This window comes from Aedes aegypti, chromosome 3 (assembly GCF_002204515.2).
Source record: "Aedes aegypti strain LVP_AGWG chromosome 3, AaegL5.0 Primary Assembly, whole genome shotgun sequence".
NCBI classification, from domain to species: Eukaryota; Metazoa; Arthropoda; class Insecta; order Diptera; family Culicidae; genus Aedes; species Aedes aegypti.
The window spans coordinates 174,752,618-174,776,417 of record NC_035109.1 but is presented as its reverse complement, the minus strand read 5'-3'; the positions used below and the strand labels follow the sequence as shown (position 1 = coordinate 174,776,417).

Below are 23,800 nucleotides of genomic sequence, written 5' to 3'. Positions count from 1 at the left end.
GGAAGTGCTCATAAGAACACTAAGCTGAGAAGCAGGCTCTGTCCCAGTGGGGACGTAACGCCAGAAAGAAGAAGAAGAAGAGATTTTCAGACAAAGTTTTAAATATAATGCAGTTCAAGATTTTTAAACAATTCGTCCCTTTGATGCTACAACTAGATAACTCGAAATTTGAAATATTCGACTTCAATTTGTAAAAACATTATTCTTAATTAGATCTGCAAAGTATGCACGGCTCATAAGTGTGTGATTCAAAATACACAAGTTAAAGTTTATTTTTCAATCATATTATTTACGAATCACAATCACCTTGTAAAACGGTAATATTTTCAATGTTGCATATTCCAAAATTTCGATTTTCGAGTTATCTAGTTGTAGCATTAAGGGGACGAATTATTGCTAAGATTTTAACGGATGTGTGTGTCCCTTTTTTAGAAGAAGAAAATTTATATTAATTTTCGAAGGAACTTTTACGATCCTATTGTGAATGTTGTATTAAATGCATCCAAGATCTCTGACGAAAACATCTTTTGAAAACAATACTAAATAGAAAATATTTGATTTGAACTTCAAACGCCACATATTAGCCACTCAATAAAATTTGTCTGAAAATAAAGCAAAATTTATGTTTGTCTTTATTTAATTAAAAATGAACAATTGGAGTTGAAACACTCTTCAAAAGCAACTTTTTAGGGGCCATAAAATATTTGTTGGAGCCTAAAAGGGGCCACAACTCTGGAAAGGTTGAGAATCACTGTATTATAGCAAACTACAGTAATTAGAGCTTACATGCACTAATCAAAATAATTGAAATAATGCATTTATCTGATGAATTCACATTCAAACAATTTTCACATTTTTATGGGCTGCTTATACTGTAAGGAATTCGAAGTCGAAATATCTGCTTGATGGAGGAGCTGAGCGTGATAGAGTTCGCATTAGCAGACGTATGATGATCGACGTAGATGTGTTCATGGTGGTGGATGAATTTGTCTACCTCGGATCATTGGTATCGTCGAATAACAAGTGCAGCAGAAAAATTTGAAGATGCATCACTGCCAGAAGCAGTGTTGCATTTGAACGCGTTCAGTTCGCGTTCCAGTTCAAATTTTTAAACGAAAGATCAAGTAGGCTTGAACATTGAGCAGTTCAAAAATTTGAACGCAAAAGAGCAGAAAAATGAACGCGAAAGGAAAATTGTTTTCATGGCAGATTAAAACAAATTTAACAGCAGAAATATTTACTAGAGGATGTCAAGGAACATGAAAGGTTCCATACATTGTACGGGATACGAACTCTGTTCAAAGTAGTACTTTTTAAGTTTTGTGCTTCAGTGTGCATTTTAAAGTGAGCAGCGTCAGAAACTTGCACAAGAGTTCAATGTTTACTGCGTTCACGTGCAAAATTAGAACGCGTTGAGTTCATTTTTGGCTCGCGTTCAGTTTAAAATGCATCACTGGCCAGAAGGCGTACTTACTACTGACTCCACAAGAACTCGACGTCTGGTGCGAAATCAGTTCACCCACCATTCGAAAGTTAATTTAGTAGCACAGACAAGTTCCTTACGTTACATAAATTCAAATAAAGAAATAAATAAATAAATAAATAAATCTCGATCAAAATCATAGTCACGATGACATGTACGACCAATACTAAAATCGGTGTGTTTGGCCGACAGGCCAACAGATGGCAGTAGTGTGTAAACGTCAAACACGAACAAAAACGATGCAAGCGCTGCTGGTGGCGAATTGGCCACTTACCATATTTTTGAATCGACCGTAAAAAGGTGGTCGATGGACAATGATGAGAGTGTGACGTCTGATTGTCTGTGTTAGTAGTATGAATGGTCGATAACGGTGAGGAACTATACATAATGATTTTTATTGTTTATTTGATGAGATTTACTTCACTGAAGCTCTAAGTGTCTTCAATATGAATTGAAACGGTATCTATCATTCAATCAGGGTCAATGCTTCCATGGATTTCATGACGGCTAGCATGTTGCAAAATATGGCCTACTAAGCACCTTGGTCGTATCTGTCAGTCATCATTTTCCAATCCACTGTAGAGCTGAATCGAAGCCCATTCGAACAGGAAAATGTGCACGAAAGATTGCTACAAAGTGTTCGGGTACTTTCTGGGCTTTATGTGGATCGTTACGGCGTTTTACTATACGATGGAAACGATTGAACTATTGAAGCTGATGCGACTGCAGTGCACCAAAGAAGACCGAAACGAAACCTTCAGAATTCTGTTCGACGACGAGCTGGTGGACAATGTTTGCAGCTTCTATGGACGGCTTGGTAAGAATTATTTGTTGGAGATTCATGCTGGTGTGAAAAGTATTGATAACCTACTTTTTGTGCGTTTGTTTCAGATGACTTCATGCCGTATCATATAATTACAACTTTGATCAAGATGGTTCCCGGAATACTATTAATCGTGGGAATTTTCAAGGTTAGTAGTATCATAAGGACTGTTTCGGAAGTAAGTTGGAAACAATGGACCGATGCACAAGTTCACTATCTGACGTTTGAGTGGTGCCGTGTTATTTACGTGACCATGGCAACGAATGAATTCGGCACCGCTCAAACGTCAAATTAGTGAACTCGTGCATCGGTCCATAGCAACGAGTGAATTCGGCACCGCTCAAACGTCAAATTAGTAAATTCGTGCATCGGTCCATAAAGGAACTCGAGTTCTTAGCTGAATGAATTATTTTGTTTCGGTTGTTTTCGGCAAATCTTGATATCATGTTTCATCTTCGCTGTTTTAATTTTGATCAATGAAAGCCGAATGACAATAAAATGTGTTATCGACGTATCTACAATGGACCAATGCATGAGTTCATTCTATGACGTTTGAGCGGTGTCGTGTTATCTATGTGACCATGACAACGAGTGAATTCGGCACCGCTCAAACGTCAAATTAGTGAACTCGTGCATCGGTCCATGGGCCGATGCACGAGTTCACTAATTTGACGTTGGAGCGGTGCCGAATTCACTGGTTACCATAGTCACATAAATAACACGGCACTGCTCAAACGTCAAATAATGAACTCGTGCATTGGTCCATGGACCAATGCACGCGTTCACTAATTTGACGTTTTAGCGGTGCCAAATTCACTTGTTTCCATGGTCACGTAAATAACACGGCACTGCTCAAACGTCAACGAGTGAACTCGTGCATTAAAAAAAAACCTTAAAAACTTCATATTTTTAAAATAAGATCTACCCTACTTTATTGAACCCGTTTAAAAGGTTTCCAAATTATTTCCGAAACAGTCCTTGTTAGCGCTATTTAATGTGTGCTGCAGGATGTGAGGTCTTTTTCATTCCTAGAGTAACATAACGTTGATAAAGGTGTTTATTGCCTACGCACTTCTCGAGGAAATCTTCTTTGTTACTGTGTTTTCAAAAATATTCACTCTAATCAATACGGAAGGCAAGAAGAGTTCATGGATTTTCTGGATTTTGGTGTTTTCTTGTGGTAGGTTCTCGGTAAGAAAAATAGAACTATTTGAACTCAAACTTACTTCTTCTCCAGCGAAATTGATACTTGGCATTTGGATAATCCTTGGAGTGTACGCAGCCATCGACAGCAGTAGGAAAGTGATTCACAGGGTGATGTGAAGGATTTCGGATACCGGAAAAGCTTCATGGCCTTTAATTTAAATCTTTGGAAAGACGTTATAATAATTGATTTATTTGCATATAAATACAAATTAACAACTAATGTGTTAACAATATTGCAATACTATTGCGCATTATTTTAAAGGATTACATATATACAACGCTAATGGATTGATCTAATTCTAAATCGAATAATATACAGTACATACTTATTTACAAAGGCAGTGCTAAGGATTAACTATACAAATTTTACATCGGTGTTCTTGTTTGACTTGTTTAAAAATAATAATTCGCGTATGTAGAAGCTATTGTCTCGTTAGCCAGCTATTCGCTGAAAATACCTGATTCACTAGAATTGAAGCTATGCGACGATTCTATCGATTCCGAACGGTTTGATGAAATATTTACATAGTCTAAAACCGTCCATTGTCCGTACATTGGGCTACATAAAAAATCAAGTCTTTTCCGTTTACTGATTGAACACTTATTCCGTTTCCTCCATTATACGAGCACTCTCCATCGTCAGCACTCTTTCTTCTTCTTCTACTGCAAACTCATCTATCACAAAACGGTGTCCAGAATCCACGGGACAAATTTCGATATCCTTGTGCAAACGCCGGGTAGGTTGGCCTCGGCGCATCCGATGCCCCAGGAAATGATGCCAGCGAGAAAATAGTGACCATCCTTGCCTTTGACCTGCGAGATGAATGGGAGAGAATAAAAATCGGGAAAAGTTATAACTTCAGCATGAAAGAGCAATTAAACCGACACTCGAAAAGGCGGATGTGGGCCCCCAGTGGTTGTGAAACTTGATATGAATCGGGTTGCGACTCACTCCGAATTTAAATTAATTATTATTCTAGATACGAATAGGTGAAATGGTCAGATATCTTCTATTTATTCATTGAGGTTCATTAAGGTTCAAATTTGGGGCCCAGATAGCCGTAGCGGTAAACGCGCAGCTATCCAGCATGACCAAGCTGAGGGTCGTGGGTTCGAATCCCACCAGTCGAGGATCTTTTCGGGTTGGAAATTTTCTCGACTTCCCAGGGCATAGAGTATCTTCGTACCTGCCACACGATATACACATGCAAAAATGGTCATTGGCATAGTAAGCTCTCAGTGAATAACTGTGGAAGTGCTCAAAGAACACTAAGCTGAGAAGCAGGCTCTGTCCCATTGGGGACGTAACGCCAGAAAGAAGAAGAAGAAGGTTCAAATTTCAATTTTTATATTTGCAGTTATGATTTGAATTTTAGATATCAAATAGGTGTTATTTTAAAAGCCTTATCTATCATGGGCCGAATCAAGAATCAAAGTTAGAGGTTTCTAAGAATTGCATCAAGAATTCAGGATTTCCCTAAAAATGGCTCCTTTTGATAAAAAAGAATAATCCAATTCTGCAAAACACACAACGCACCTACTCTTCCCATTGAATATTTTAAGATAATATAACAAGAAGAAATACACATCACAAAGAAGAACTGTGAATCTACAGATACATTTTACAATTAATTATTACTTAAATACATAGAAGATGCAAGAAACTATGGACATCCTACAATGATTTCCAGTTGAATTGATCAAATGATGCTTTAGAACCAACAACTCCTCTGGAAATTGTGTCAAACAGCGATTTGGAAAGTGATTGTATGCGGGTGTCCCTAAGAGGGAGTCTCGTTGTCGTTACCACTATTTTCGGATTTCATAGGAGATACACTGTTGAACAGTATACACGTTCGTCGGGATCATTTAACTGAATCTCAATAAGATAACCTTACTAATTTTTTGTGTTTGTTTTAGGACTATGGAGAAATTATGATGGCAGAAAAGTTGTGAGCTGTTCCATAAGAAACAGAAGAATTTATAAGTAGGGAAAATTCAAGAATAAACCTGTAACGGAATTAACTTCAATGAAACTTTTAAGGATACCCGACTAGAGGCATATAAGAAAATTATAATAAAATTTTATTACAATGTGATATGTATATCTTATATGATATGAATACACAGAAAATATTAAAACAAAAATGTAACATAATGTGTTATATTTATTTTGACTATATTTCTATTTGTAAATGTTAAACAATTTTATAATAAAGTTATACATCTGTGCATTTGAATAGTTTATAATATTTCAAAATATTCCTTTTTAACTAACTTTTTTTTTGCGATTATTTGGTTTTTATGTTTTTTTTTTTCATCCAGATTCAACATTTACACAAAATTCAGATCTATACATGTAACCTTTAGATAAACAATAACTTACTGCAACTGAAAAGTCTCTTGTGTTTGTAAAACCATTCAAGCGTTAACAAAATGATATGATCTTAATTTGATCATTGACTAACTGCAAGTGACTCAAGTGATTGACTTGTTACGATATAAGCCTTTTTTATAATTGCTTATTTTATAACAAAACATACATTTATCTGTCTATTGCACCGAATATGATGTTTTGATATAATTTTCATATAACTGATCAAGAAACTCGTAACTGAATGTGATATCCAGTATAGTAGACAATATTTTAGTTTTGATACTTTGTATCAAACATTATAAATGGGATTTAATATGTTTTTGATAGATTTAAAACCCATTTTGTTATGATTATGTTAGAATTTATACAATTTTTTTGTTATGTTTCGGTTATTTTAACAACATCCTGTAACAACCTATGTTCGATTAAATATTTATATCATTATAACACAATCTGATATAATTTTGTTATGTACCCATAGTCAGGTATCCTGATTTCAAAAGAATTAGCTGTTCCATATTTGTGTTCAAAATTAGTGACTAGCTTTTCCAACGCTAACTTGAAAGAACAGTCCATTTGAGAAAGAAGGGCAAATTTCTGATAAAATGCTTACAGCTATGACGGTGGTTATCACTGTAACAACATGATTCTATGGCGCAATCTATGGTTATAAGAAAGTAAAATATCTGAAATAGGGTCAGCATCAAGGAGCCCAAATAGCGGTGACAAAACAATACTGAGGGTGCACTGATGAGTTCGAATTCCTCCGATCGAGGATCTTATTGCGTTGAGAATTTTGTTGACTTCGCTGGACTTAGAGACACAGTACAAACATGGCGAATTGACAAGGAAAGCTATCAGTAAATTACTGTTAAAGAGCCCACTGAGCTGAGAAACAGGTCCTGTCCTGAAAGAAGATGGAGATAGTTGCCAACACGAACAGGAGGTGCAAATTTGACTGATAAATTCAACACAGATTAAAGATACCAGTTTAATTAGAACCGCATAAATGAATGCTTTTCCCTCAATTACATTACAAGCATGAAACGAGCTCACCAATTGATAATCCATCCTCGACTGAACAGTTACAATCGCAGCGTCAACACGTATAAGCAGGAATATAAAATAACTCCGATGGCGCGTGAATGAAGTGCTAGCTGAAAAAAACAGACTGCGAGCGCGCGAAAAATGAATCGGACAGCTTGGGTCTTCGCAAAGCACTACCCAAGCGAACGAAGCCACCGAAAAACACTCCGAGCGCGCGAAAATGAATCGGACTACTTAGGTCTTCGCAAAGCACTGGGCAAACGAACGAAGCCACTGAAAAACTCTAAGAATTAACGTGAAGAAAATTTCAATACATTTACCTACATGACGGTGTTTAAGCGGTCTTAAATATTATAAATTATTTAATCCCGAAATGGCCAACTTTCATTTTACTATCATCATAATAAAAATACTCCACAACTTGTTATTTTATATATCGTATTGAGTTATAAACCATAGAAAATAGTTATTTATGCAACAAGTTGCAAAATGATAATTTTTTCAGCATGAGTCGTACACTTATCCGATGAGGCTTACTGAGTTGGATAAATACGATGAGTAGTGAAAAAAACCGAGTTTTGCAACGAGTTGTATACAATATGTTTTGCTATTACGAAAAGTTGAATTATTCATAGATAGGAAGACAAACATATATAAGAGAAGCCACATGAGAATCCACGCGTTAAATTGTCTTTTTTTCAATAGAAAGACTGTGTTGCATTTCTATGACTGTCACAAATGTTCACAAATTTTCAATACCATACTTCCATCCATATTAGACCTGTTCATATTTGAAAAAAATGTCTAAAAATCTTCCGGTCGAGCAGTATTCTGAATTCTCATGCTAAGAACAATGTCTGGTCACGTTTTCAGCTCATTTGAAAAAGATTTCACTATGTTTCAAGTTAAGAATGTGTTTTAAGGCTTTTATTAAGATTTATCATAACTCAATACTCATGAATCAAAACCGCTTGCTATAACCACCTATAGTAAGCTAATTTTATTCTGTTAAAGTTGTTTGACAAACGCTCATAAGATAAAATTAATTTTAAACATTGTTTGGTCGAGATTTGTTCTGCACACTACCCTGAAATCACGGTTTTTCGAACGTGTATGGTATAAAAAAAACACATTGGCATTATTTTTTTCAGGCCCTAGTCAACGGGAAACAAACATAATAAATCCATGAAATCATTAACCATTAACAGCTAACATGTTGCTTTAGGCAATAAATTACAAAAAAATATCCAAACATCTAACATCCTATCTCAACCTGAAGATAGTTGAATCGTGCATGACACATGTGCCGACGACTGAATAAATTGAACAAATTAGCATTGCTTTATCTTTCCGAGTGATGATTGTTTTGATCGCATTTCACTGACTATTTAGAACGATTTGAAAACAATCGGTATCTTCGACTGAGAAAAAGCAGTGCTAACGTGTTCATTTTTTACATTCTTTGCAGCTCATGGTGGTGTTCTCGGCTCACCCACAGCGGATTTACGAATGTGCTTCCTAATTATCTATTTTTTGTACAATTTATTTTCGTAAGATACCTACCTATATTTTCGTACCTTGAAACGGGATTGAGTACCTTGAAACGGGAGAGGACACTCCCCAAAAATAGTGATTTCCAAGAATTTTGAAGTACAAACCTCAACCAAACAATGTTAAAACTTGCTCCAATCATAAAATTGTGTTGGAGAAAAGTTCGTAGAAATGAATAAAATATCATGTAGAGGTATTTCCGATAAGTTTTCGTGTTCCGTTCAGTAGTTATGAATTTCCAAAGCTGGAAAATAGCCCAAAACCACATAATTCATTTGAGGCACATATAATTTTTCTCCAAATTGATTGAAATTTTGACCAGAAGTAAATTTCGACATGAAAAATCAAAATATTTGTTAACTGAGGAATTTTTAGACATTTGAATAGGTACATTAATGAATGTTTGCCCGTTACTGGCATATACCAGATTTGCTGATATGTCTGAAACATACTTTTGGGAACTTGTAATCAGAAGATACAGTGTGTTTGTTTGACAAATTGAGACATGAACTTGCGAAAAATGCGCGTTCTAGTGAGACTCGAACTCACGACTCTTTGTACGCTAGACCGGCGCCTTATACCATGAGCATGAGACCGAAGAATCTTCTGCATCTCCATAGTTGTCATGGAAAGGATATTGGGTAAGTGGGAGTCATCTTTAATTGATGATGCGATCCTTGATATATTCACGCCTGACCGGATTCGCGATATTATTCGATAAATGAATTGTATGCCGAACAAGTGTTCATCGTTCGCCCTCGCAAGAGCAAGCAACGCGACCAAAGGATCAAACACTACTAGCACTAATCACGCGATCCGCGACTCTTATATTATTCGCACAGTTGAAAACCGGAATTTTCGACACACGAAAAACGGATTTTCTCCAAACCCATCCGTCGGAGCTACGTCGGGCAAGGTGCGCTGTGTAGCACATCAGATCCGCTGTCCACCGCACTATGCCCGACGTTAGGTTCAACGCATAGATTTAGAGAAAAATCGGTTTTCGCGAGTCGATGATTCCGGCTTTCAACTGGAGACGCGATATACTATCGTACCGCGCGAGCGACGCGCAACACGACTGATCGGTTGTAGGACAAAAGGTCGAAGGACAGAAGGTCGAATTACAAAAGGTCGAAGGACAAAAGGTCGGATGGACAAAAAGTCGATGGGACAAAAGGTCAAAGGGACAAAAAGTCGAATGGACAAAATGTCGAATGGACAAAAGGTCGAATGGAAAAAAAGGTCAAATGGACAAAAGGTCGAATGGACAAAAGGTCGAATGGAAAAAAAGATCGAATGGACTCCAAATTGTACCGTTGAAAAGATTATCGTGCTATTACAGTCAACTCTCCCTTACTCGATATTGAAGGGACCATCGAATTAGGGAGGTATCGAGTTACAGAACACAAAACCAGTGCAACTGCGATCCAAGGAACCATCGAGGTAGCCATGAAAACCAACTTTTACTATGGTTCTCTAACTCGATATCGAGATACAGAATATTGAGTAAGGGAGAGTTAACTGTAGTTGCTAACATTTGGACCACAAATTTCTCCCTTTTCATCTAAAGTTTTTCCTTCTTTTAACTGATAGCTGTTCTTTAGAGTTACCGTTTGAAGCAATAATTTGTATTAAGGCTATTATATTCTAAACAAAAGATTCATTTTTTGAACGTTGGTTGTCATTATTTTGATACTGCAAAGCAAAGAGTAATTATTTTTAGCTTTTTATTTGATATATTTTCAAAAGAGATTTTTCCTTCTTTTAAACATTGGCTGTTTTTTTGGACGACGATTATTCCTTCGTTTATACATTGGCTGTTCTTCATAGATTTCACTTTTACATCTTGTATGTATTTTTTTTTTCAATTGAAATGCTGCCTTGAAATGGCTGTTCTTTATGATATACAGTGTTAATGGGCATTTAAATTGTATTTCTAGCAAATGATTTTCCTTATTTTGAAGTTTTGCTGTATCTAGGGCTATGCCTTAGAGTTTTATCTGACTGTTGGTTTCGATTGATTTAAATTAGCATCAAGGATAAATAATCATCTTTTTTCTGGAATTAGGTCCCAACTAGGGTAGGGTCTGCTTCTCAGCTACTCAAGCATTTACTGAGAGCTTTCTGACAATTTGATCATTTTAGTATTTGTGCATCATGCTTTTAATTAGGAGATGATCTGTAACCCGATCCGTGAGAAGTTAATTCAAGGCATGCGGGTGTGATGTCGCACCAATCTCTCATTTCAGGTTTACAGATATTACATACATTACTCTAGAGCTCAGACTCATTTTCTCTTCGGAACCACCTGAAGGTATAACTTCGGGAAAAGCCTATTGCATATAGCACTTCAACACTTGCAGCAGAAAAAAAAACTAGGCGAGCTGCTTCTCCCAGCTGCCTTGAAGATTGTTACAGGGAACCAGCCTCGAACCATATGACGAGTGTAATGCACCTCGATGCACTTAGAGTTACACAATTACCAGGAGAACATAAATGAACTAATGAGTCTCCAACCAAACTGCCTTTCAACGCATCAGAATCGTAGTGTGCTGCGCTTCACGAAAATTCTAAAAGCGCGCGCTAGGGGAGATTCAGCACATGCGCTGCTCGGTGCTACGCTCGCCATCGGTATCCAAGCTGTAAAACAACTGCTCAGTAACGAAGAGTCTCTACAACTGTTTTTACCTTATTATGCAGGTGTCTAGATGGTCTACATAATACGGTCGAAGACGCGCGATCCAGAAGTTACAATTTCGATTCTCGTTTTAAAGTTTTATCTTCACATCAATTATAGTGCTGTTTTTGAACAACGCATGAGACGCATTGAGAAAAAAGCGAGGAACACCAACATAGGTCTCAAAATGTACAGTGTACGGGTGAGCCTGAAAGGAATGTGGCTCTTGCACATAAGGCTACAGCACGTACACAGTAACTCTGGATGCACTAGGGGAAGAGCACCAATTTTCGACCTAGCACTAATTTTCGACCCATTCATACGATTTTGGCCTACTTTGTATTAAAAATCGAAAAATGGCACAGAATTCTTGTAGGTCGAAAATTAGTGCTTTTCCCCTACGACCTGAAAAGTCTAACAAAATTTCACCCCGAAAAGATCGCTGACCAGCTGAAATTGAACCTCCCTCAGCACGGTATTCCTGAAAAAATGCGCGTTTTCGTTACGTCTATTTTAGCTGTAGCGCTTGTGCTTGGTTTAGTGATAACTTGCTTTTTATCTAAAGAGTATAGCCTTTTGTTCTTCCTAATTTTTTGCCCATTCGACCTTTTTTGTCATTCGACCTTTTGTCAATTCGACCTTTTGTCAATTCGACCTTTTGTCCCTTCAATCTTTTGTCCATTCGACCTTTTGTCATTCGACCTTTTGTCAAAGATTCGCTAGACTGGCGCCTTAACCAACTAAGCTATAGAATACCTTATAATTTTGCGGAATAAAAAGATAAGATAAGATAAGAGTAGTTACCATTAACACGTCTTATTTTCGCAAATCCAACTCTCCTTCGGCCCTAGGACCCTCCTCGTAAAAAGCTCAATTCAACATTTATCAATAAAATATTTTCAAAGTAGGAATGGTGATTCCCTTCCTTCTATTCGTAAGCTAATAAACATTGAGGATTTTGCAAAAATAGGGTTGTGTTCATGCGTAAATTTTTCAATTTTTGAAAATAATGATTTTCATGATTATGGATGACACGCTTAAAGAATCATGTCTCACATGATTTCTGAAAAAGATTTGAGCAGAAGAAATGCAGTTGTTACTAAAAATGACATCGCTGGAAATGATTTTGTTGTCAAAACTTTAACAAATTTGTTCAGTGAAGCATTATTCACATATTACTATAAAGAATGCAGAAATTCCTCAAGAAATTGCCTACATTTAGGCGTATTTCTCAATTCAAGATGTTTTTAATTTTGAAATACCGACAAACGGGGATTCTTTTGACATTATTTACACATTCTCTAACTTTGAGGATTTGTAACTCTTAGAATTATGGATAGATGTTGATAATTTTGCCTACATTTAAGTTGTATATGTACGTAACAAATGTGCAAAATATGAGGCAAATCCATCAATAAATAACAAAAATATTTGAATAGCGAAAACAGTGTGTCCTTCAAGACAAAAAAGGGGCTACTTTGGACATTTTCACAATTTGCTAATGAAATGATTTTTCCTTATAACTTTCAAACTGATTCAATAGATTGTCGTCCACTGTGATGTTATGGAACGTTTTTCATTGATAAACTTAATGTAGAAAATTGCAAAGCTAGAATCAATTATACATATATAACAAATTTCAACGAAACATACCATTAACTATTTTCAGTTTGCAGTATGAAACTTAAATTTTTAACTTTTACTTAAATGGAACTATCAGTTACGAATGCTCGATTTTCAAGTTGACATAAACGATCTACTAGGAATTGCGATGATAAATGAGTTATGTACAAAAACTCATTTTTTCTATTCTTACTGTTATATGAACGATATGTTGAAAGATCACAATAATACCGGTAACTAATTTAATACCAGTAAGTAATTTTCATTAAAAACGCAATCTATGAAGTAAAGTTTAGCAAGATCGTAAAGAAGTAAGTTTGCTTTTGTAATATACTTTTAGATTCTTAGCAGTTTAGAGCTGGCTTAAGAGTAGTTTAGTTTAAGCATTTGAAGGATGCAACTGTTCTGTACTACAAATTCATGTAAAATATGATGAAAAATAGTTTTTTTTAGAGATTATGTTGTGAATTTGACATTGGTACGTATTGAAATATGTGTGTTGTATGACTATTCACTTTTACAAACATTGATTCTATTTTTTTATGTTGTAAAATACACAAACCACAACATTATAATAAAATAAAAGTCGCAAAAATAAGTCCTTTTATCAATTATTTCAATAAAACAACAATTTTAAGTAAAACAAATCACAAGATTTTCATGAAACAGGACGATTTGATAGTATTGTGATGCTCCCAATAAGTTTCCACGACATGGGTAAAATTCAAACAATGTTTGTATATCCAATGTTTTATACCTTATGAATATTTATTCAGGCTTTTTTGAAGTGTTTTCTTGTTTATTCTGTTATTGTTGATGTTGTTCCAAGAAAAAATCATGCCTAGTGGTAGAGCACATATTGGTTAATAAAAGTGCTGAAGACACAAAATTGCTCAGATTAATATTTACGCTGCTAATAAATACAAAAGGTGAGTGTCCAAAGTAGCCCCTGGAATCAAAAGTAGCCCCGTCCGACGGTAACTTAAAAAGTAAATGACTTGTAAGAGTTTGGTCTTCATATTCGGCTTCAGGAACCAGGATTTTAGTAAGTAATGATATTCTCAATATTATCGAACGTTGTTTTCATGGGTGATCAATGTTACCCCATATCAGCTAAATAAAAAAATCACTTAAAACATTTTTTCAAATGTGCTTTCAACTTTCAGAAAACAAAATACAGTATACAGACACGAGCAGTCAGTACTTGTTTTAAAAATATAATACTTGAAAGATTTTTTTAAGAAACATTCAAAAAAATGATCATGTCGGATGTGGACGGGCTAGCCTCGCTAGGATCTGCATGGTCTTAGCGGACTAGCTCTTCAACAGATCAATGTTACCCCGGCTTACGGTACAAATGAGTAGATGATTTGAGAATCTCTATACACAGTCCACGTGAATACCAATTAAACAATATGAGGACGGTTCAGATTACTTGTTTAGTTACGAAACTACAGGTTGTCAAAGTAAGGGTCCCTAAAGGGACTTTTTTCAGATGTAGCAGGTTCCCGGTGGCCACAGTGACCAAATCCGGATCTCCGAGAGAGTTTCTGAAACTGACATGTGTGCCTTTTATTTAAGCCCAACATAACTAAATTCGTTCGACACACTGATTTTTGCAAGCTGTTTAAATTTTCGGGACGAAAACGACCCTAGATCACAATTACTTTTTTAGGGAAACTTTCCTAGGGGTCATACAAAACTTGCTACAAAAAAAATTTCCCACAACAAAAAAATTGTCAGAGAATTTCAAATTGCTAGGTTATTTCAATCAAAAGTTATATTGCTTAGAATTTTGAAATGGGTCGAAAAACCCCTAGGTCTTTATTAAAGATGAACTCGAAATTAAGAACATAAAATTATGTTATATTCTAATAACATATCTAATGCTGTAGTACAGAACTAGTTAACCACAACCAGCTGATTAAGAACCACTGGAGCAACCACTCGTCGAATAATTTTCGTCACAATCATTTTGAAACACTTAAAGCATTCTAATACATATTCTACACCAGCCCAAAAAACCGCCCAATCAACACCTACCTGCAGTGGTCCACCGGAGTCCCCTTGGCAGGAATCTTGACCGCCGGTTTCGTGTCCGGCACAGAGGAAAATATCCGGAATGAACTCGTGCCTTCCCGCTCGCAGGAACATCGACTTGCAGCGGTCGTTGCTGACAATCGGCACCGACACCTGGAAGAGAAGCAATCAGAGCAAAAGGAAACACCCGATAATGAAATTGACCGGTCGAAGGCGAACAATGAAAACATGAACATCGTGTCAGAGCGGATGCGGGGAGGCAGCACCCATTGAAGGAAAACATCTGGATCAGGATGGAGCGGTATAAATTCCATGAATAACAAATAGCCATAAACGCTTTTCAAGTGGAAAAGCGTTTTCTATATTCTTTCGGTTTTTGCGTTTTTTTGGATTGGCAGCACATGGACACAATGTGGTGATGATGGTGAATCTAGTTTACGATGCTGTGTTGCTGAACTGGTGGCGATTGGTTAGTAAGCAATAAACGATGAGAATCTAATCAAATCGAGCTCCACCATATGAATGGAGAACGGAAGATGTTTGTGACAATGTGGAGTGAAAATTGAGTTAAAGTATAATGCATACTTCAGTGTCATAAACTCACTAAAATATAACATTTTTTTATTAAAGTTGAAATTTTGCTATAAACTGTTTCAAAATATGTTTTGTCATTAAAATCATAAACTAGTTGAAAAATATCCAACGTTGTTTTACAAACTTTCAAAACCAGTTTTTGGTCAAAACCGAAGAAGTTTTTATGAAAATTTAACATTATGTTGCATTTGCTATCCGTATTGTTCTAATGTCATGGCATGAGAATTTAAATTCAATTTTGTTAGTTTTGAACGAATATTCTGTTTTTTTATGATCGCCCAATAACGTATATGAATGTTGTTTTCAGAAGTAAATGATGATTTCCTTTACTGTGTTGAACAAAAACTTGAGGTTCAATCACGCAAATCACTTCTCACGTGCAGATCATCCCACCCTGAAAATGTTTAGCAAACTCTCATTAATTATCAGCGAATGAGGTAGCATTTTGTGAGAGATATTACTCATTTAGTAAAGCAATCCACGAAGCTCTACAACCGGAAAGACACCAGGCCTAGAACAAGAATAAAACATCCGAGAAGCTGCTCTCCCGAGGCCAAACTTTTTCCGCGCTGCATTAGTGATAATGAGATTTCAGCTGAAGCCATCCATCCCCTGGAGAAGCGCGACCCCAGAAGGTGCCGACAAATACCCTTTTGTTCCGGGTCACTGAATGGCATAGAACAGCACCCTTGACGGAGGACAACAAGGTCGTAAATTTGCTCCACTAATCCTTTTTTCAGTCGGTCTCACAGTGGCCACATTTCTTACTAATGGTGGCCAAAAGTACAAATATTAGTCAATACGTTGATCACTGACAAAATCTGATATATAAAGCAATTCTCTTTTGAATTTCTCAATGAATTAGTGTCACTGTCAACTACTTAGTAATCGTACATCAGAATTCGACTCAGGTGAGGGATTCTAAGTGGAAATCACAGAAAAATATCCATGAAAGAATATTAGGCCACTGTGGGACCGCGTGGTGTAGCGCACTTCCCATGGAATTTACTGGAAATGGAAAGCAAAGTCAGACGGCGCGACGAAATTGTGCTGCCTGCTGCTGGAATTCAATTTTCCACCCAATCGGGCGGGCTGAGCTCTTATTTCGATTCGCTCGGGCGCAGAACGCTATCCTCGTCACTGACAATTGAGGCCCGGGGGTTTGATTGGTGACATATTGTTTCATCCGTTTTGCTCCTGACAGGATAACGACTAACGGGATACGGATGGCGCTTTCAAACGAGCTTAAAGTCTACTTCAAATGAAGTGAGGCTTGATGGAGTTTTTATGTACTCATTTCACAGAATTGTTAAATTTAGCTAGTTGAGCTACCAACGGAGCTGTTCTCAAACACTGATTGTACGTTAAATCGAAAAAGCATTCAACGAAGCGGTAAAACCATCAGATCTTTACAGTTCTGTAAGTCTTTCAAAAGGGTCGTGAATACCCGTTTCCAACGCGTTACACTTTCATCAAATTCAAAGCGGAAAACTACATATAGAATTGACCGCGTAGAGCTATGCAAAATTATGGATGAGAACAGTTTTTTTCGAGGTGCTCACAAAACTAAGAAGAATATCGAAGATGTCAGGCACTATTTCCAGTTCGTTTGAGTTCCACCGGAGACTACGACAAGGTGATCGACTTATCGAATAAGGCTCACAGGTAGCAATCACTGCAGCTGTGGTGCAGGTTACCAAGATATCAACCACGTAGTTTGGAAATGCCCTGAATACGGTATTGCCAGATCTGTTTTTTGTACATCCCGCAGGGCCCAAGGGGTACCAGAAAAGGAAGATGTGTTGTGTAAATTTGATCTTTTGTACATGAAGCTCTTGTACGAAGCTAATATCATTGTTTGAGTCCCCCTTCTTGTCGGTCCACTTGTCCACCTTGTGTCCCCTCGAAACCCGTCTTTTTGTATTGTTACAGTTTGTCATTGTCCTCTCAGCGTTCGACCAGCAGCAAAGCAAACACAACTGAAAGCTGCTGAGTGCCAACGGAACAATTTCCTTTATGAAATAATTGTTACATCGACCAAACCGCGAGTTTTTACGGTTCCCCGATACTAACATAGACAATTGAGAAAAAAAAACATGAATTTGTTAATATATCAGACGAATTCGACTTCATAATGCTTAATGGCCTAATGGTACACGTGCCTAATAAATAAATGATTTAGTAAAAATTATGGTGATCGACTTTCATTGCTCTTTGCCCTAGAACGGTTTTCTCATAGACCCGAGTTAAACAGCTGGGGTGAAATTCGTTTTAACCTGAAACTCAAGGCAACTGATGTCGACCTCGTGATGGATGCGGAAAGACAAAGTACCAGGGTTCTAAATTTTCGTATCAATGATGCGAAATCTACTGTTTTTGCACGAAATGAGAATGCTTTTTCGTTTCGTGCTCGATAAGTGTGTTCCCTACTTTGAATTCTTGCTGACGGCTGATAAGAACGTTAACCGTGAATTACGGAGGTCTTTCTTCTGTGAAAAATTTGCTTTCTATGGGCTCCAGAAGAAACAACGGTCGGAAAAGATTCATCCCAAGGAGAACCTGCATGCCTTTAGAGCTATCGAACGCCGTGTGATCATCTTTGGCGTCGAGCAGGACAACGGTATGTGGCGTTGAAGGATGAACCACGAGCTCGCCTAACTCTTAACCCAAAGCGCCTGCAAGCCTAATGGAAGCTCCTTATCCGCTAGTTACGGTCGAGCCTCTTCTGCCAGCGACCTCTAGCCATCTCGGTCCTGTGTACGAGTTTGGAGAAGGGGTCTTGCAAAACACCACTGTAGGCAAGTATTCAAACAATATGAAAATACTTCCTCCGAAAACGTCTGTCACTTCCAGCTGTTCATCTTCAACTAGTTCAGCTTGTGGTTTAATCGTCACTGACGCTCTAACTGATTCGAATTCCGCAAACTAGACACCGGGACGCACACTTGCCGCTAGCCACTAGGAAGCCCCTATTCTACTCAAAGCAGTCGAGCTCCCACTGCCAGCGACCAGCAGTCGTCCAATAACAGCAGCCTACGTCTGAACTGGGAGACGGGGTCTTCTGAACCTCTATTTCCAGCAAGTACGATGATTTTGTGGGCTTTTCATATTCTAAACCGATTGTCGCTTCTAGTCCGTCTACAACCACGTGTCTCTACAGAGGGTCCGCGGACCCCCGACCCTGTAAAAAGCACGCTCGAACGAACACCTCACAGCGCGGGATCAATACATTCTTCGCTGAAAACTAAGTGGCCGTGAGTGAGTGAGAGTTGTTTAGCTGGATAGTTTCTCAACTTGGAGCTATGGACAATTGTATTATACTGGTCTACTTTAACATGGGCTCAATCTCTTGGCACCGTCATTCTCTTGGTTTCTACTACCCGATTGCCTCAAGATCTTTGATTAGTCAGAAGTCTCGTGATCTGCATGATGCATACAGCACTGCTGGATTCAAACAAGTGATTGGGATTGAAAATGGACACAATCAGAACCTCGATCTGTGTTTTGTTAGCGACCAGTTATTGGAGAGCTGCACGGTTATTCAAGCCCCACCGCCTCTCGTCATACTTTGCAGACATCATCCCCCCGTGTTGGCACAGTAAATGGCTGGGCATGGCGTTCCCTTTGTGTGATCCTTAGCCTCTTGCTCAGCAACTCCTAGCCCTACCTCCTCGTGGTACTGGCCGAGGTACGAGTAACCTTAAGGAAGATCGGATAACCAACCCCAGTGGGAAATTTGGTCGTATGCTGAAAGGGAAGAGGGGGTTTGCTTCTGCAAAACTGGAGCATCTGTACTCCATGTTAGGAGCGGCTCACAACAGCGTCTGTTCCCCATGTCAGGGGCGGCTGATCATCGTCCAAGTGCCAGAGAACGACTCTAAGCTAAACTGCGCTCTATGGTCCTTCGAACATTTAGAAGGAATGGTCCTCCGGAAATGTAGGGGGTTTATGTCAGGCCTTGCAAGCCAACCGTAATACCCCATCAGCACAGGAACGTCAACTAGAGAATACGTACCAGAACAATAGGCAAAGACCACAGCAATGGAAATGGACTAGTGATTGGAAACTTGGTTCGCGAAACTGCAAATCTCTCAGCTTCATCGGAAGTACTTGCATACTCACCGATGTACTGAAGATCCGCGGTTTCGGCATCATAGCGCTGCAGGAGGTGTGCTGGACAGGAGCAATGGTGCGAACGTTTAGAGGTACTCATAACATCTACAAAAGCTGTTAAGTTCTGGAGCTGGAGTTCAGACCGACGATTGGAAAGTTCAGCGCCCACCGGCTAACGAACGAGAACGGCCTACGACTGATAGATTTTGCCGCCTCCAAGAATATGGCCATTCGCAGCATCTACTTCCAGCACAGCCTCCCGTATCGGTACACCTGGAGATCACCTCAGCAGACAGAATCGCAAATCGACCACGTTTAGATCGGTGAACGGCACTTCTCCGGCTTAACCGACGTCAGAAGCAATCGTGGCGCTAACATTGACTCCGACTACTACCTGGTGATGATGAAACTGCGCCCAAAACTATCCATTATCGACGATGTACGGTACCGACGCCCGTCACGGTACAATCTTACACGACTGAAACAACCGGATGTCGCCAATGCGTACTCGCAGCATCTTGAGGCAGCGTTTCCGGATGAGGGCGAGCTTGATAGGGCCCCTTTCGAGGACTGCTACAGGATAGTCAAAGCAGCCATTAACTACGCTACCGAAAGCATTGTCGGATATGTGGAACGGAGATCAAGAAACGATTATATCGACGAGGAGTGCCAGGAGGTTTTGAAGGCAAAAAATACAGCGTGGGCTGCAATGCTGCAGCATGGTACATGGCAAAACGTGGAACGATACAGACTGAAGCGGAAACAGCAAACCCCTCCAGAAATGCCGTGAGTGCCAGGTTCCTTCGCACCATCTGCTCAGCAATTTCAAGGCGGCATACGACAGGATTGACCTAGAAGAGCTATTGAAAATCATGGACGAGAACGGCTTTCTCAGGAATCTCACAAGATTGATTAGAGCAACGATGGAAGGTGTGCAAAACTGCGAGGAGATCTCGGGCGAACACTCCAGTTCGTTCGAGTGTCGGCGGTGACTACGACAAGGCGATGGACTTTTGTGCCTGTTGTTCAATATTGCGCTTGAAGGTGTCATGCGGAGAGTCGGTCTTAACAGTCGAGGCATGATTTTCACGAGATCCGAACAATTTGTTTGCTGCGTGGACGGTATGGATATTATTGGGAGAAAATTTGAAACGGTTGCAGATTTGTTCACCCGCCTGAAACGCGAAGCAACAAGAGTCGGACTGGTGGTGAATGCGTTGAAAACAAAGTACATGCTGGTAGGCGGAACTGAGCGCAACTGGGTCCGCCTAGGAAGCAGTATCACGATAGACGGGGATACCTTCGAAATGGTGGACGAGTTCGTCTACCTCGGACCCTTGTAGACGGCTGACAACAACGTTAGTCGGGGAATACGAAGGCACATCATCAGTGGAAGTCGTGCCTACTATGGGCTGCAGAAGAAACTGCGGCCAAGAAAGATTCAGCCCCGCATCAAAAGCAAGATGTACAAAACGCTCATAAGACCGGTAGTCCTCTACGAGCATGAGACGTGGACAATGCTCGAGGAGGACCTGCCTGCTCTTGGGGTTTTCGAACGCCGAGTGCTAAGGACGATCTTCGGCGGCGTACATGAGAACGGTGTGTGGCGGCGAAGAATGGTCGCTCAACTCTACGGCAAACCGTAGCCGTAACCCACGTAAATATTTCAGCCTACAGATATTTTCTGATGTCCGGTTATTCGTTTTCCGAAATACAGTCAACTCTTCTCTACTCGATTTTTAGTATCTCGATATCGAGTTAGAGAACCACAGTAAAAGTTGGTTTTCATTACTACCTCGATGGTCCCTTGGATCGCAATTGCACTGGTTTTGTGTTCTATAATTCTATACCTCCCTAAATCGATGTTCCCTTCAACATCAAGTTATGGAGAGTTAATTGTAATGCCCTGTTCAACCGTTTTTTGAGAAATGAGGATTTATGTTTGTGATACAACTCTGGCCGTATTCAATTTTTCAGAACTTAAAAAAACGTCATATTGGAATTTTGAGATATCTAGGAGGTAACTCAACCGATTTGTATGATTTTTTTTCGGAGCTACTCCTTATTACCAGGCCTTATATAGCCCACGTTTTATCTTTTTTATTAATTGACTAATTACACAATTGTGGCCAAGAAATTGTATGTGGGAAAAATCAGTTGCCAAAGGAACACCTAAACATCTTCAAACCCAAAGGATTAATAATCAATTTTCGTGACTTGAATTTTTTGTGGTAAAAATGAAGCTGTTGGTAGAGGGGCTAACCTTGTTTCTAACCTACCGAAATATCACTAATTTTGCTTTTAGATCTGAAGAAGTTTTTCTATGTCCTAGAATGATAGTTTAACTTAAATTTTAACGGCTCATTAACAAGCCTATTTGTATATAAATGTTGGTCATAAACCTTCGACGGATCACTTGTTTCGCTTGTAGATATGAAGATCTGAACTGAAAGGAGTTTTTTTCAAAAGACGCTGAACTTAAAGCTTGATTAATATGTGGATATTATCCTAAATTGAAATCCTTGAAGGTCACTCGTTAAGCATGTAGATCTGATGACTTGTACCCAAGTAATTCTTGTACAACTTTAAACAGTCGTTGAAGTAAAACCTTGGAAGAATATAATTGTATAAGCCCGTGATATCTAAAATACATTCATTTCTCTCCGAAAGATCACTGGTTACACTTGTAGATCTGAAGGCCTGCTTCACACGGAGTTCTTGGCTGACCTAAATCGCCAAAGCAAATTAGTATGTAACAGACATAGCATAAAACAGAATTTGTCAAACAAGTCTTATTAGTAGTCTATTTTATATAAATGTACTAGTCACACCGTTGAGAGCAGCAAGCAAATATTTTGTAATTGCCCGTTTTGGTCGATGTCGTATCGTTTTCTTTCGTCCTCATAGGGTGCAGAATCACTTGGGCACTTCCATGATTCACTTTGGCATGGGAGGTTTTCCCGACTGAATTGTCTGAAACTTTGCACTAAGAAACACTTTAGTACGACGCATATTGAGACCAAATTTGAGGTCTTAAGCTTAAGAAAAATCTCACAGATGAAGTGAATCAAAAGTGCCAAGAATAGGATCCGGTTCCCTACTTTCTGCAGTACAAGATGAAATGTCGTACATCCAGTGTGATTCAGCAACACTCGCAAATGGGCGGAGGTTCCTTTTTCAAGCGGAAGGTATGCGTGAGCCTCGTGTGGCCGATTCTCAATCTGGTTAACACTCGTTGGTCGGGTGCATTGCCACTGTCTAACCATCTCTTCGTATCGTCCTCTATCTCCCTAACCTTGTTCTCTCTTGTTTGGAACTACTGCCTATCTCATGCGCGCCGTATGGCTTCTTTCGTCGCTTTCAGTGCATCTTCGCCGGAGATAAGGATGTCTGTCGAGCTTCGTTGGCCAAGCGATCTGCTTAATGATTTCCGTTTATGCCAGCATGAATCAGTAGAACCGAACGTTTTTATTTCGAACGCTCCACATTTCTTGAATCCACATGTGCTTGGAAAAACAGGCTTCCAAGGCCAACAGGCAACTCGCCGAATCCGCCTCGTTTCTAATATTGGGAATTGAAACCACCATCTTAATTACATACGCCTCCGCAGAGAAAACGCTGCAATCTCTTGGTAGGCTGAACATCCCGGAAAGGCCATTATTAAAAATGTGGCTCCTACCGTGTCTTCGTACTTCGAGGCCGTCAGTGTAGACGACGGTCGAGTTGTGGAAGCGGATCGAAAGAAGTTGCTGGACGACTGGATGAACTTTCTCTGGTGGGTCACCGGCTCGTATTCTCCTCTTCACGTGCCATAGAATCGAGGGTTTCCGTCCGTTCCAAATACGATCGCCTTGTCTCGCAGGTTGGCCACCAGCAGGGAGTGCCGTACCTGTGAGCTCCTCCAAACGATCCGAAGCGCGCCGAATCAAGGGAAGACAGTTTTGTCGGCTGTTCTTCGCTAGGATACGGAAGGCTGTCCTTGCAATGCACTGAACCACCAGAAGTCCAAACGATAAGGTGCCCGCTTCGGCCATGACCGAAATTATCGGGCTGGTAACAAAGGCTCCGGAAGCAAACCGAACCATTATGTTATATGCCGGAGTGAGGATCTGCAATGTTGCTGGTCCTCCTCGGTTCATCAATATGATACCGTACGTCAGTTTTGCTGTTACTAACACCGACTCGACTTGCGGCAGACTTGTCCGAATGCTTCGCAGTAGTTTGGCCGCTATCATCTGAAGTATTCGCAGACGTGACTCACAGGCT

At 39.3% G+C, this 23,800-nt stretch overlaps 2 protein-coding genes across 4 annotated transcripts in view; one reads left to right on the top strand and one right to left on the bottom strand.

Moving 5' to 3' along the window:
• Positions 1 to 1,967: 1,967 nt before the first annotated feature.
• On the top strand, positions 1,968 to 3,751 carry LOC110679118. Its single transcript, XM_021853118.1, has 4 exons — positions 1,968 to 2,300; positions 2,375 to 2,454; positions 3,339 to 3,486; positions 3,544 to 3,751. The coding sequence occupies exons 1-4, from the start codon at positions 2,096 to 2,098 to the stop codon at positions 3,627 to 3,629; spliced, it is 519 nt and encodes a 172-aa protein (XP_021708810.1). The 5' UTR covers positions 1,968 to 2,095; the 3' UTR covers positions 3,630 to 3,751.
• A 292-nt stretch (positions 3,752 to 4,043) lies between these two features.
• Positions 4,044 to 23,800, bottom strand: part of LOC5567150 (serine proteinase stubble) — a 544,997-nt gene continuing 525,240 nt past the window's right edge. For all 3 annotated transcript variants that reach the window (XM_021853116.1, XM_021853117.1, XM_001651529.2), the window contains 2 exons: positions 14,831 to 14,980; positions 4,044 to 4,325 (listed from right to left, as the gene is read on the bottom strand). In XM_021853116.1, the coding sequence (XP_021708808.1) occupies positions 4,191 to 4,325; positions 14,831 to 14,980 (285 nt within the window). In that variant the 3' untranslated portion in view covers positions 4,044 to 4,190. The remainder of the gene's footprint in view (positions 4,326 to 14,830; positions 14,981 to 23,800) is intronic.

What these genes read in the sequence shown, in the direction of transcription:
- LOC110679118 (XM_021853118.1), top strand. Translation starts at nt 2,096, where the DNA reads ATGTGCACGAAAGATTGCTACAAAGTGTTCGGGTACTTTCTGGGCTTT. An exon ending in TAATCGTGGGAATTTTCAAG is followed by an intron (nt 2,455 to 3,338) that starts GTTAGTAGTATC and finishes TTTCATTCCTAG; the next exon opens with AGTAACATAACGTTGATAAA. An exon ending in GATTTTGGTGTTTTCTTGTG is followed by an intron (nt 3,487 to 3,543) that starts GTAGGTTCTCGG and finishes CTTCTTCTCCAG; the next exon opens with CGAAATTGATACTTGGCATT.